The following is a 13,642-nucleotide window of genomic DNA, read 5'->3' on the forward strand; positions in this document are numbered from 1 at the left end:
ACCATATGGCCCCGGGGAGGGGCAGGGTGGTGCTGTGCCCCCCTGAGGAGGGGCAGGATTGGTGCTGTGCCCCCCAGGGTAGGAGCAGGATGGTGCTGTGCGCCCCCGGGGAGGGGCAGGATGGTGTTGTGTCCCCCTGGGGAGGGGTAGGATTGGTGCTGTGCCCCCCCAGGGAGGGGCAGGGTGGTGCTGTGCCCCCCCAGGGAAGGGCAGGGTGGTGCTGTGCAGGGTGGGGGAACCCCTCACCTTGAGCTTCCTCCGGGCGTTGAACTTTTTCAGACACTCTACCGTCTCCTGCCTGTGCATCATGGAGGCCACGGTGGAGCGTTGCTGCGGGGGACAGGGGGGGTCAGTGCCAGGCGCCGGCAGCGCCCCCCGGGCTGGGGGGGGGGACACTGGGAGGGGGGGGGGGACACAGCACTTACGCAGACCCACGGGTGCTTGAGGGCTTCGTGGGCTGTGATGCGCTTGGCAGGGTTGATGGTCAGCATCTGATTGATGAGGTTTTTCGCTTCGGGGGTGACCGTGTCCCACTCGGGCGAAGGGAACTGGGAGAGGGGGGGGGACACGGCAACAGAGGGGGGTGACGGCTGGGAAGGGGCAGCCCCACAGCGCCTGTGTCCCTCCACCCCCCCACCGGAGCTGTGGCCCAACGCCATCCCCCCGGCTTTGCCTGGTGGTGATTAGTTGTAGTGTTCCTCAGTAGGTTCCAGAGTTAACGGGCCGGCCGGCCACAGCGCAGGGGGTGCCTGGCACCAGGGACTTACGTCGTAGGCACCGGCCTTGATCTGTTGGTAGAGTTTGTGCTGGTCCTCGTCCCAGAACGGCGGGTAGCCCACCAGCAGGATGTACAGGATGACGCCTGGGCGAGGGCGAGCGGGGTCAGGGCCGGGGGAACGGGGACCCCCGGCCTCCCCTGCAGCCCCGCCCAGGGACAGGCGTGTCCCCGAGGTGGCCTGGCCCCGCGCCAGCCCCCCAGTGCTGCCAGGACGGCACCGTCCCCCATGGTGGCCACGTGGCACGGCCGGGGCACGTGGCCCGGGGTGGCCCCGGGAGGGGGACTGGGATGGGACCAGGACGGGGACGGGGAGAGGAGCAGAGATCCAGCACAGAACTGGGGTGGGGATCAGGGGAGACTGGGATGGGAATGGGATGGGGGCGGGAAGGGAGTGGGATGGGACGAGGGTGGAGATCGGGGTGGGATCGGGCAGGGGTTGGGCAGGGATCGGGCAGAGACTGGGCAGGGGTCAGGCAGGGGTCAGGCAGGGATTGGGCAGAGATTGGGCAGGGGTCAGGCAGGGGTCGGGGAGGGGTTGGGCAGGGATCAGGCAGAGATCAGGCAGAGATTGGGCAGGGGTCAGGCAGGGATCAGGCAGGGGTTGGGCAGGGATCGGGCAGGGATTGGGCAGGGATCAGGCAGGGATTGGGCAGGGATTGGGCAGGGATCAGGCAGGGATCAGGCAGGGATCAGGCAGGGGTTGGGCAGGGGTCGGGCAGGGATCAGGCAGGGGTCGGGCAGGGGTCGGGCAGGGGTCGGGCAGGGATCAGGCAGGGGTCGGGCAGGGGTCGGGCAGGGATCGGGCAGGGGTCAGGCAGGGATCAGGCAGGGGTCAGGCAGGGGTCGGGCAGGGATCGGGCAGGGTCGGGCAGGGGTCGGGCGTGGATCGGGCAGGGGTCAGGCAGGGGTCGGGCAGGGATCAGGCAGGGATCGGGCAGGGGTCGGGCAGGGGTCGGGCAGGGATCAGGCAGGGATCGGGCAGGGATCGGGCAGGGGTCAGGCAGGGATCAGGCAGGGGTCGGGCAGGGATTGGGCAGGGGTCGGCTCTTACCGCACGCCCAGATGTCCACGGGTTTGCCGTAGGCCTCTTTGCGCAGCACTTCGGGCGAGAGGTAGCCGGGCGTGCCGGCGAAACCTGCGGGGGGAGCGGGGCTGAGCCGCAGTGGGCGGCCGGCGGGGGGCACGGGGGGGGGCACGGGGGGGGCACTCACCGAACCAGGCCTGCTGATCCCCTTGCACCTCGATGGCGAGGCCGAAGTCCGCCAGCTTCACCGCCGCCCCTTTGCACTTGCTGGCCAGGAGCAGGTTCTCCGGCTGCGGGCGCGGGGTGAAGGGGGGGGGTGGAAGGGGGGGGGGCAGCAGAGGGGGGGCTTTGCAGCCGCCATCGAGGGGGTCCTGCCCGTCTGCCAGCCCCGCGCCCCCCCCAACCCCACACATCCCCATCCCCATCTCCCACCCGGCTCATGTGTCCGTCCCCCCCCCCCCCCCGCACCCCAAAGGGGGGATCTGGGGGCGATGCGGGGGGGTCGCAGTGAACACAGAGTGTGCTGTGACTGGGGGGGGGTCACACGCAGCCCCAGGCAGGGGAAATGGCAGCTGGGGGGTACGCCGAGCTGAGGGGACCCCCCCAGCCCCAGGGGGAGCTCAATCCCCCACCTTGGGGAGCCACTGAGCCAGCCCCCCCCCCCAAGCTGTGGGGACCCCAAGACCGGGGTGGGGGGGGGGGGGGAAGCACCCTATGGGGGGGACACACACTCACCTTGAGGTCCCTGTGGACGACCCCCATCTGGTGACAGTGGAGGACGGCCTCCAGGATCTGCTGGATGCAGTGGCTGCGTGCAAACGTCGGGGGGGGGGGGTCAGGGGCACGCCGCGCCCCCCCCACACCACCTCCCACACCCCCTTGCTCAGGGGCACCCAGGATTTGTGCCCCCACCCCCCCTAAAACCATCCCCCCACGCCGCTGTGCCCTGGGGGGGACCCTACAAAACCAAGCAGTGATCTTGTATTGGGGGGGGGGGTGCTGAGCTTGGCACCCCCCCACGCCCCTGCCTGAGGTGGGGGGGTCACCCCTGGGGGGGGGGCACTGCCTGGAGGGTGCCCATCAGGGGTGCTGCTGACCCATGGGGGTCACCCACATGGTGCTGCTGTGCCCCCCCCCCGCCACGGGACCCCCCCCCTGCGCCCCCCCAGCCCTGCTGCTGCCCGGACACTGGGGTCCCCCAGACAGGACTCACAGGGCGGGGGAATGGGGGGGGCGGGGGGGGCGGATGGAGACGAGACAAGAAAGAAAGAGGGAAGGAGCGGGGGAATGAGAGGCTGAAATGGGGGTGAAGTGGGGGGGGGGGCCCCCGCGTGGCTGGGGGTGCTGGGGCATGGCGGGGGGGGGGGGGGGGGCAACCTCCCTGCAAAGGGAGGGGTCAAAAAATGGGGGAGGGGGGCAGAAAAAGGAGGGAGGAGAGAGCCCCAAAGTGGGGTCCCGGCGAGGGGAGCGGGGGGCCGGGAAGCGGGATGCTCCGGCGGGTGGGGGCAGCGCGGGGGGCACGGCCCCCCCGGCCCCCCCCGTTATACTGACCTGCGGCTCCCTCTGCACAGGGGCAAAGTGATGGGTGGGAGAAACGCGTGCTAATAGCTCATGGACACAGTGACTGCAAAACAAAACGGGGGGCGGGGGGCGGGGGGCGGGGGGGGAAAGGGGGGGGGGAGGATGGAGGAACAGGGGGTGGGAGGGGGCAGGGTGGGGGCAGGAGGGGGAAAAGGGGGTGGGAAGGGGGGCAGGATGGAGAGGAATGGGATGGGGGGGCAGTAGGGGGGGCAGGGGGTGGGAGGGGGGCAGGAGGGGGAAAAGGGGGTGGGAAGGGGGGCAGGATGGAGAGGAATGGGATGGGGGGGCAGTAGGGGGGGCAAGGGGTGGGGGGGGCAGGATGAGGGGTGGGGGGGATAAAGGGGGTGGGAAGGGGGGCAGGATGGAGAGGAATGGGATGGGGGGGCAGTAGGGGGGGCAGGGGGTGGGAGGGGGGCAGGAGGGGGAAAAGGGGGTGGGAAGGGGGCAGGATGGAGAGGAATGGGATGGGGGGGCAGTAGGGGGGGGCAAGGGAGGGGGGCAGGAGGGGGTAAAGGGGGTGGGAGGGGGGGCAGGATGGAGAGGAATGGGATGAGAGGTGGGGGGCAGGATGGGGGGGGCAGGAGAGGGGTGATGGGAGGATCCAGGGCAGGGTGGGGGGCAGGTGGGGGGCGTGGGGGGCAGGTGGAGCATCAGGAGGCAAAACACAGGGAAGGGGGTGCCGGGGCGAGGGGGGGGGCAGCGAGCGGTGGGACAGACGGACACACGGACGGACACACGGACACGCACAGAGCCCGAGCGACGCGTGATGGGAGACAGGGAGGGACGGGGGGGGGATGGAGGGGGGGGACGGACGGAGCGGGGGGGTGGGGGGGGGGGACGGGGGGGGGGACGGGACGGGGGGACGGGGAGGGGGCGGAGATGGGGGGAACGAGAGAGGGGAAGAAACAATGTTGTGAAAGCCCAGAGACCACGGGGACGGGCACACGGCGGGCACACAGGGCGCTGGGGGCTCAGGACCAGCACGGGGGGGGGGCCCTGGGGGCCCCCCACCCGCTTCCCCCCCCCCCCAGCACATGTCATGACAGCGCCAGGCCTCAGCGGCAGAGGGGAAGAGCATGGGGGGGGGGGGGGGATGTGGGGGGGCCCCACCAAGCACCTGGCAGCAGGATGGAGCCGGTGGGGGGGGGGGGTACAGTAATGGGGGGGGGCACCCCCCGCACCCACTGGGTGCCCCCCTGCCTGCCTTGCTGGAGCTGCCCCATCCCTGCAGCCCCCCCCAGGGAGGGGCATTGGGGTGTCCAGCGGGGTTTTGGGGGGGAGGGAGGGGGTTTGGGGGGGCGCGGGGGCTCACCTGGCATCGGCCTCGCTGTAGTACTCCCGCGCCACGATGTCCTCGAAGAGCTCCCCGCCGGTCACCCTGCAACGCAGCCGGGGCCACCGCGTCACCCCGCGTCCCCCGACCCCCCGGGACACCCCAACCCCCCCCCCCCGGCCACACTCACAGGTCGAAGACGAGGTAATGGAACCCCTCCTCTGAGATGCTGTCGTGGAGCCGCACTGCGGGGACAGGACGGGGACGGGGACGGGCTCAGCCCCGCGGTCCCCGGCAGCTGCCACGTGTGGCACACGCGTGGCCGTGTCACACGCGTGGCCGTGTCACACGCGGCCCTCGCACCTGCGCCCTGCAGCAACCAGGGGGGCACCCAGCAGCACCCCAAGGGTAGGACCCCACCTGTCCCCCCCCTCAGCACACCCCCGCGGTGGCCCACGGCACAGCCCGGCGATGGTCCCCAGGGCTGAGACCCCACATGTCCCCAGATGCGCCCCCAGAGTCCCCCAGGGTGGGGCTCCCAGCGTGGCCCCCCCACGCCCCGTTGGTGGCCCCAGCCTGTCCCCGGGTGGCCGCGGGCTCACCGATGTTGGAGTGCTTCAGCAGCCGGCAGATGCGGGCCTCCCGCTCCAGCTTCTGGTGGTCTGGGGGGACACGGGTCAACCGGGGAACCCCCCCGCGGCCCCCCCCAGCCCCCCCCGGCCCCCCCCGCAGGGTCACCCACCCCCCGCCCCAGCCCCGGCCAGAGGAGCCCAGAGGTGCCCACGCGTGGGTGCGTGTGGCTGCGGGTGTGCGGCTACACCCGGGTGTGTGCGGGTGTGTCGGGGTGTGCGCACGTGCGGGTGTGCAAGCGTGGGCAGGCTTGAACGCGTGTGCACGTGCGTGTGTGGGGCTGCGCCGGTTGTGCGTGGGGGGTGTGTGTGTGCGGCTGTGTGGTTGTGCGTGTATGGACGGGTGTGCAAGGATGTGTGGCTGTAGGTGTGTGTGCGGTTGTGCACGTGTGTGGTTGTGTTTACATGTGTGGTTGTAGATGGGGGGGGTAGATTGTGTAGTTGTGCACCCGTGCGCAGGTGTGCCCCTCTCTGCGGGTGTGCCCGTGGTGCGCGGGGGTACCTCTGTGTGCAGCTGTCCGTACGGACGCGTGTACCTGTGTGCAGCTGGACATCCATGCGGGTGTGTCAGGGTGTGCAGCTGCACGCGTGTGTGCGAGTGTAACTGTGTGCGTGTGTGAGAGTGTAACTGCGTGTGCGTGGCTGTACCTGTGTGTGTGCGCGGCTGTACCTGCATGTGTGTGCGAGCGTACCTGTGTGTGTGTGCGAGTGTAACTCTGTGTGTGTGTGAGAGTGTAACTACATGTGTGCGGCTGTACCTGTGTGTGTGTGCGAGTGTAACTGTGTGTGTGTGAGAGAGTGTAACTGCGTGTGTGCGGCTGTACCTGTGTGTGTGCGCGAGTGTAACTGTGTGTGTGCGTGAGAGTGTAACTGCGTGTGTGCGGCTGTACCTGTGTGTGTGCGCGGCTGTACCTGCATGTGTGTGCGAGCGTACCTGTGTGTGTGCGACTGTACCTGTGTGTGCATGAGTGCACCTGTGTGTGTGTGCAGCTGTACCTGTGTGTGTGTATGAGTGTACCTGTGTGTGTGCGCGACTGTACCTGTGTGTGTGTGCGAGTGTACCTCTGTGTGTGCGCGTGTGGCTGTACCTGTGTGTGTACGCGAGTGTACCTGTTGTGTGCGACTGTACCTGGGTGTGTATGAGTGTACCTGTGTGTGTATGAGTGTACCTCTGTGTGTGTATGAGTGTACCTGTGTGTGTATGAGTGTACCTCTGTGTGTGTGTGTGCGACTGTACCTGTGTGTGTGTGTGCGGCTGTACCTCTGTGTGTGTGTGCGAGTGTATCTCTGTGTGTGCAAGTGTACCTCTCTGTGTGTGCATGAGTGCACCTGTGTGTGTGTAGGAGTGTACCTGTGTGTGTGCGACTGTACCTGTGTTTGCGTGTGCAACTGTACCTGTGTGTGCGTGAGTGCACCTGTGTGTGTGTGCGACCGTACCTCTGTGTGTGTGTACGAGTGCATCTGTGTGTGTGCGTGAGTGTACCTGTGTGTGCGTGTGCGACTGTATCTGTGTGTGAGTGTACCTGTGTGTGCACAAGTGTACCTGTGTGTGTGTGCACGAGTGCACCTGTGTGTGTGTGCGACTGTATCTGTGTGTGTGTACGAGTGTACCTCTGTGTGTGCGGCTGTACCTGCATGTGTGCACAAGTGTATCTGTGTGGCTGTACCTCTGTGTGTGTGTGCGCGAGAGTGTATCTCTGTGTGTGTGTGCGACTGTACCTGTGTGTGAGTGTACCTGTGTGTGCACAAGTGTACCTCTGTGTGTGTGCACGAGTGCACCTGTGTGTGTGTGCGACTGTACCTGTGTGTGTGTGTGCGGCTGTACCTGTGTGTGTGTGTGCGGCTGTACCTGCATGTGTGCGCGAGTGTATCTGTGTGTGTGTGCGGCTGTACCTGTGTGTGTGCGTGCGAGTGTATCTGTGTGTGTGCAAGTGTACCTCTGTGTGTGTGCATGAGTGTACCTGCGTGTGTGTGTGCGGCTGTCCCTGTGTGTGCATCTGACTGTCCCTGTGTGTGGCCGTACATGTGTGCACACGGGGACACGTCTGCCACCGTACAAGTGCGGCTGTACCTGTGTCTGCGTGTGTACCAGGGCGTGTGACTGTCCATGTGTGCAGCTGTCCCCGCGTGTGACTGTCCCCGCACACACAGGTCCCTGCCCAGCCCTGCTGTGCCCCGCTGCTGCCCGGGGGGGTCGGGCAGGGCCAGGCAGGGCGGGGGCGGGGAGGGCACCCGGACACACGGACAGGGGTGTGCGCCTGCTCACACCCCCCCGCACACGTGTGCGTGTGTACACACACGTGTATAACCACGACCACACCCCTCCCCCACCCTGCCTGCACATACGTGTGCACACACCCCCCCCATGCTGTGCACACGTGTGCACACCCCCCTGTGTCCAGTGCGCACAGACACAACCTGCACACGTGTGTGTGCGCACACACACCCCCCCACGCTGTGCTCACACACACACACAGCCGTGGCCACGCACACGCGTGTGCACACACCCAGAGTACACCCCCACGTGCTCAGTGCAGTCGTACGCTGCCTGCTCACGCGTGTGCACACACAACTACACCCACACACGCTGTGCACACACACGTCCCGCGCCTGCACACGCTACTCAGGTGTGCACACACACACCCCCACAGGGTGCTGAGGTGTGCACACACCCCGTGACACGCTACAGGCGCACGCACACGCCCTGCTCACACGTGTGCACACACATACACTCCCCACGCGTGCAGTGCACACACCTGCGTACACATCGCACACACACACTGCTGACATGTGTGCACACACCCTCACGAACCCACTGACACAACACACACACACACACACACACTCTGCCTGCTCACACCTGTGCGCACACCCCCACGCACATGGAGCACACACACACCTGGGCGTGCACACACTTGTGCATGCCCCACTGCTCACGTGTGTGCGCACCCCCCCACACACACACACACACTGCACACACCTGCATGTGCACACACCCCCCATGCACACACACTGCACACACGCGTGTGCACACACAGAGCTCACACATGTGCACACACACCCCCAAGCACACACACACTGCTCACACCTGTGTGCACACACACACCCATACACACACACACTGCACACACGTGTGTACACACACATCCATGTATGCACACACTGCACACACACGTGTGCACACACAGAGCTCACACATGTGCGCACACACACATCCATGCACACACACACTGCTCACACCTGTGCGCACACACACACCCGTGCACACACACACTGCACACATGTGTGCACACACACACCCCCCGTGCACACACACATGGCACACACGTGCACACACACCCATGTATACAAGGGACATGCACTGCACACACGCGTGTGCACACACATAGCTCACGTGTGTGCACATCCCCATCCACACACACACTGCTCACACCTGTGTGCACACACCCAACCACGCACACACACACTGCACACACGTGTGCACACACGGTCACACACACATCAGCCATGTACTGCACACGTGTGCGTGCACACACACCCCCATACACACACTGCTCACACCTGTCACAGAGCTCACACGCGTGCACACACATAACCATGCACACACACACACATCTCCCATCTCCATGTACACATCGGACACACACTGCACATACGTGTGCACACACACCCCCACGCACACACACACTGCTCACACCTGTGTGCACACACACAACCATGCACACATGCACTGCACACACGTGCACACACACCCCCTCACGCACACACACTGCACACGTGTGTGCACACACACATCCCCATGTACACACTGGACATGCACTGCACACACCTGTGTACACACACACATCCCTGCACACACACACTGCACACACACGTGTGCGCACACACCCGTGTATACAATGGGCACACACTGCACACATGTGCACACCACCCCGCACACACAGACTGCACACACGTGTGCACAAACACCCATGTACACACTGGACACGCACTGCACACACATGCACACACACATGCACACACAGATGTGCAGACACACATGTATACAACAGACACGCACTGCACATGTGTGCACACCCCCACACACACACTGCACACACGTGTGCACACACACCCATGTACACATTGGACACGCACTGCACACACATGTGCACACACTCCCGTGTACACACGTGTGCATACACACCCAAGTACACACACACTGCACACACGTGTGTGCACACACACGTGTATACAACAGACACGCACTGCACAACGTGTGCACATACACACTCTGCACACACGCGTGCACACACACCCATGTACACATCAGACACACACCGCACACACACATGCACACCCCCCACACACACACTGCACACACGTGTGCACACACACCCATGTACACATCAGACACACACCCGTGCGAACACACACACCTGTGCTCACACCCCCATGTGCACTTTGGACACACACTGCACACACGTGTGCACACCCCCCCTGCACACACGTGTGCACACCCCCCGCACACACTCATTGCACACACGTGTGCACACACACCCTGCACACACACCCTGCACACACATGTGCACACCCCCCCGCACACACACACATACAGAGCTCACACCCCTTTGCACACACACACACACACACACACACACACACACACTCGCTGCCTGCTCACACGTGCACCCCCCCAGGGGACCCGGGGACGCTGTGGGGTGCGGAGGGGCAGCGGGGGGGGGGACACACACACGCCCCCCCCATGGGGCAGCAGGAGGGAATGGGGGGGGGGGGAAGGGCCAGCTCCAGCCCCCAGGGAGCCCCCCCCCCCCCAGCGCCCACCACGGGTGCCACAGGTGTCACCACGGGCGCTGGGGTGAGTGGGCTGGGGGTGGCCCTGGGGGCACCCAGCCCCCGGGTGCTGGCGGGGGGGGTCCGGGGGGGTCCTACCTCTGGCTGAGAGCTTTTTGGTGTTGATGATCTTGGCCGCGTACTCATGGCCGGTGCAGAGCTTGACGCAGCGCCGGACCACCGAGAAAGCCCCCCTGGGGACGGGGACAGGCTCAGCACCCCCCGCCCGCCTCAGCCCCCCCCACCCCGAAACCAGCCCCGGGGCGGGGGGGGGGCTCCCACCCGTGACTCAGCACCCCCCTTGGGCCGGGGGCTGCATCGGCCGTGACTCAGCACCCAGGGGGTGAACCCCGACACCGGGGGGGGGGACACACACGCACACACCCGATGGCGCTCGGCCCCCGCCCCAGGCATGGCCGGGGCCTGGGGGTGGGGGGTGCTGGGGGGTGCTGGGGGGGGGGGCGGTGGGGTGGGGGCCCGGCGGGGGCCGGCGTCACGGAGGGGGGTCGCGGGAAGGATCCGGCAACCGGCAGCCCCGTTGCCATGGGGACAGCGGGTGGCCCGGATGGCGGCGGTGGCCAGGGTGGCGGCGGTGGTGGCCGTGGTGGCCGCGGGCACAGGGCCCGGCTGCGGGCACGGTGGGGCACCGGGAGCCAGCGGCCCCCCCCGGGGACAGGGACGGGGACAGGGACCGCGTGGCCGTGCCCAGGCAGCGGCACCCCGCCACCCGCAGCCCCCTCCAAGTGCCACCACCACTTGTCCCCCTCCCAGGACCAACGTCCCTGCCCGGCCCCTGCCTGTCCCCCTGCCTGCCAGGGTCCCCAGGGGCAGCGGGTGCCCCCGCTCCGCCGGTGCTCAGCGGCTCCCACGCCGGGAGGGGGCACAGCGGGGGACCCTCGCAGGGGACAGTGTCCCCCCCCCGCCCCGAGCTGGGGACACGGCAGAGCGCCCCATCCCCGCCACGCCGAGGGTCCCGCGGGGGACGCTGAGGGCCCGGCCACCCCCTGTCACCGCACCGGGTCCCCGCGTCCCGGGACACCCAGGGCCACGTGGCGGCCCGCGACGGTGGGGACCCTGCCACCGCCGGGGGACAAGGGGGAGCGCCCCAGGGCCTGGCACCCCCCTGCCCCCCCCAGGCGGCCCCAGAGGGACACGGTGGGTGGCAGCACCTGCGGGAGGGACTGTCATGGCCACCACCCCCCCCCCGCCCCCCCCATCTGTGCCTCAGTTTCCCCAGCGGCCAGGGGCTGATGTCCCCGACAGTCCCAGCAGGAGGGGACACACGGACACACACACACACACACACACACACACACACACACACACGCGCGCGCGCGCGGTGGCTGGCGGGTGACACGGAGGGGAAGGGGGGGGGGGACACACCACGTTGCCATGGCAACCAGGACGGGCTGGATTTTGGAGAGAACGAGGGAAGAGCCCCCCGATGGCTCCACGTCCCCCCCCCCGGTACCCCCACAGGGACCACTCTACCCCTGCAAAATGTCCCCCTCGCTATGGGGGGGGGCATCCCCCCCCCCTCCCCCGACGGGGACTGCTCGCACCTGCCCCCCCCCTCCCCCGTTTTACCACCCCCACCCGTTTTAATCCCCTCCCAACCCTGCATGTGGGTCTGGGGGGGGGGATCTGCCCCCCCTCCCTCCCCCCCCAACCCCGGCCTTGGAGGAAAATGAGCCCCCCCAAAACAAGCTCCTCCTCAGTTCCCCCCCAACATCTGCCCCGGGGGGGGTCATGGACACGGGGGGGGGGGGCGGGGGGGGGGGGGCGGGGGGATGAAGGACCCGCGGGGGGCAGGGGGCACCTGGGGGTCTTTAGGCATTAGGGGGGGTCCAGAAGGGCTGGCGTCTACACGGACCGGTGCGGGGGGGGGGGGGGGGGAGCAGATTTGGGGAGTTATATAAGGCCCAAAGGGGTCTAATGGGGGCTGGGGGGGGTGGAGGATGAGGAGGGTCTGTAAGGACCAGAGGGGAGATATGGATGAGGGGACTATAGGGATGGGGGGGGAGGTGGAGAGATCGGGGTATCTATAGGGGTGGGGGGCGAGGGGGACCTGGAGGGTGGGGGGGGGGTCTAAAAGGAGCAGGAGCCCATAAGGACTCAAGGACGGTGTGGAGGATGAGGGATGTCTATAGGGACCGGGGGGGGCTCTAAGGACTCGGGGTGGGGGTGTCTGTCAGGATTGGGGGGGGGTGGGAGGTCTATAAGGACCCCCACGGCTATAAGGGCGGGGGGGGTGTCGGTAAGGGGGGTTTCGGGGGGGTGGGGGGTCTGTAAGGACCAGGGAGCCTGTAAGGACCGGGGGATGTTGGGGGTCTGTGAGGATGGGGGGGGTCTCTAGGAGCAAGGGGGGCTATGAGGACTGGGGGGGCTGTAGGAGCCAGGGGTGGGAGCAGGAGTGCTGGGGGGGCATGAGAGATGGAGAGGGGGGGTCTATAAGGTTGGGGGGTCCATAGGGTCAGGGGCAGCAATAAGGACTGGGGGGGTCTGTAGGGATGGGTGATTGCAGACTGGGGGGGATCTGGAGGGATTGGGGGGGTCTGGGGCATAGATAAGGACCGGGGGGGGTCAGGAAAGACTGGGGGGTCTGTAAGGATGGGGGTCCATCGGATGGGGGGGTCCGTGGGGAACAAGGGGGCTGCAGGGACTGGGGGCTCTACGGGGACGGGGGTGACCCCGAGGAACTGGGGGGGTCCGGGCCGCCGGGGGGAGCTGTAGGGCCCGGGGGTCCCTGCGGCCGCGGCCGGGGGGGGGAGGATTGCTGGGGGGGGGGGGGCAGGTACCGGACCGGGGGTGTGGGGGGGGGGCTGTATAAGGGGGGTGTGGGGGGGGCGCGGTATGGGGGGGGGCAGGGCCAGTGCCGGGGGGAGGGCAGTACGGGGCGGGGGGGGGGGGGCTGGGCCGGTCCCGGGCTGGGGGACCGGCGGTGGGGGGGGGGCCGATCCCGGGTGCCCCGTCCCGGGGGAGGGGGGGGGGGGGGGGATGCGTCACGTCTGCACCGAGCGGCGGCCGGAGCCCCGGGCAGCGGCCCCCCGCCCCCCGCCCGCCCCCCGCCGCCCCCCGCGCTCCGCCCGCGGCCGGGGCCGTGCCCGTGCCCGGTGCCGGTGCCGGTGCCGGTGCCCTTACTTGCCGATCTCCTCGTAGAGCTGGTACTCGTCGGTGAAGCGGGTGCAGGGCACGGTGGTGGCCATGCTGCCGCCGCGCCGCGCCGCAATGAGCCGCCCCGGCACCGGCTCCGCTCCGGCTCCGGCTCCGCCTGGCGCGGGGGGGCGGGAGGAGGCGCTGCCGGGCCGGGGGAGGCACCGGCCGGGGGAGGCACCAGCCCGGGACAGCCCCCGCCGCCCCCCGCGCCCCGGCTGGGATCCCCCCCCCCCCCCCAGCCCCCCCGTTCCCCGGGGTACCCCCCGCCTCGGACCTGCCCCCGCGTCGGGGACCACCCTGCCCCCGCCCCCCCCCCCCCGGATCGCCCCCACACGCCGGTTCTCAGCCGCATCCCCCCCGCCCGGGGC

At 68.1% G+C, this 13,642-nt stretch overlaps 1 protein-coding gene across 1 annotated transcript in view; it reads right to left on the reverse strand.

Annotated features, from left to right (window-relative positions):
- LOC141935732 (calcium/calmodulin-dependent protein kinase type II subunit beta-like) overlaps positions 1-13,408 on the reverse strand; it is a 14,129-nt gene extending 721 nt beyond the window's left edge. Inside the window, exons 1-12 of the mRNA XM_074852226.1 lie at positions 13,260-13,408; positions 10,218-10,312; positions 5,259-5,318; positions 4,847-4,901; positions 4,696-4,761; positions 2,538-2,610; positions 1,990-2,092; positions 1,830-1,913; positions 768-862; positions 426-548; positions 247-330; positions 3-136 (exon numbers count right to left, since the gene is read on the reverse strand). Coding sequence (XP_074708327.1) covers positions 3-136; positions 247-330; positions 426-548; positions 768-862; positions 1,830-1,913; positions 1,990-2,092; positions 2,538-2,610; positions 4,696-4,761; positions 4,847-4,901; positions 5,259-5,318; positions 10,218-10,312; positions 13,260-13,324 — 1,037 coding nt within the window. The 5' untranslated portion in view covers positions 13,325-13,408. The remainder of the gene's footprint in view (positions 1-2; positions 137-246; positions 331-425; positions 549-767; positions 863-1,829; positions 1,914-1,989; positions 2,093-2,537; positions 2,611-4,695; positions 4,762-4,846; positions 4,902-5,258; positions 5,319-10,217; positions 10,313-13,259) is intronic.
- Between the last annotated feature and the right edge of the window lie 234 nt (positions 13,409-13,642).

Source organism: Strix uralensis, chromosome 28 (assembly GCF_047716275.1).
Source record: "Strix uralensis isolate ZFMK-TIS-50842 chromosome 28, bStrUra1, whole genome shotgun sequence".
Classification (NCBI taxonomy): domain Eukaryota; kingdom Metazoa; phylum Chordata; class Aves; order Strigiformes; family Strigidae; genus Strix; species Strix uralensis.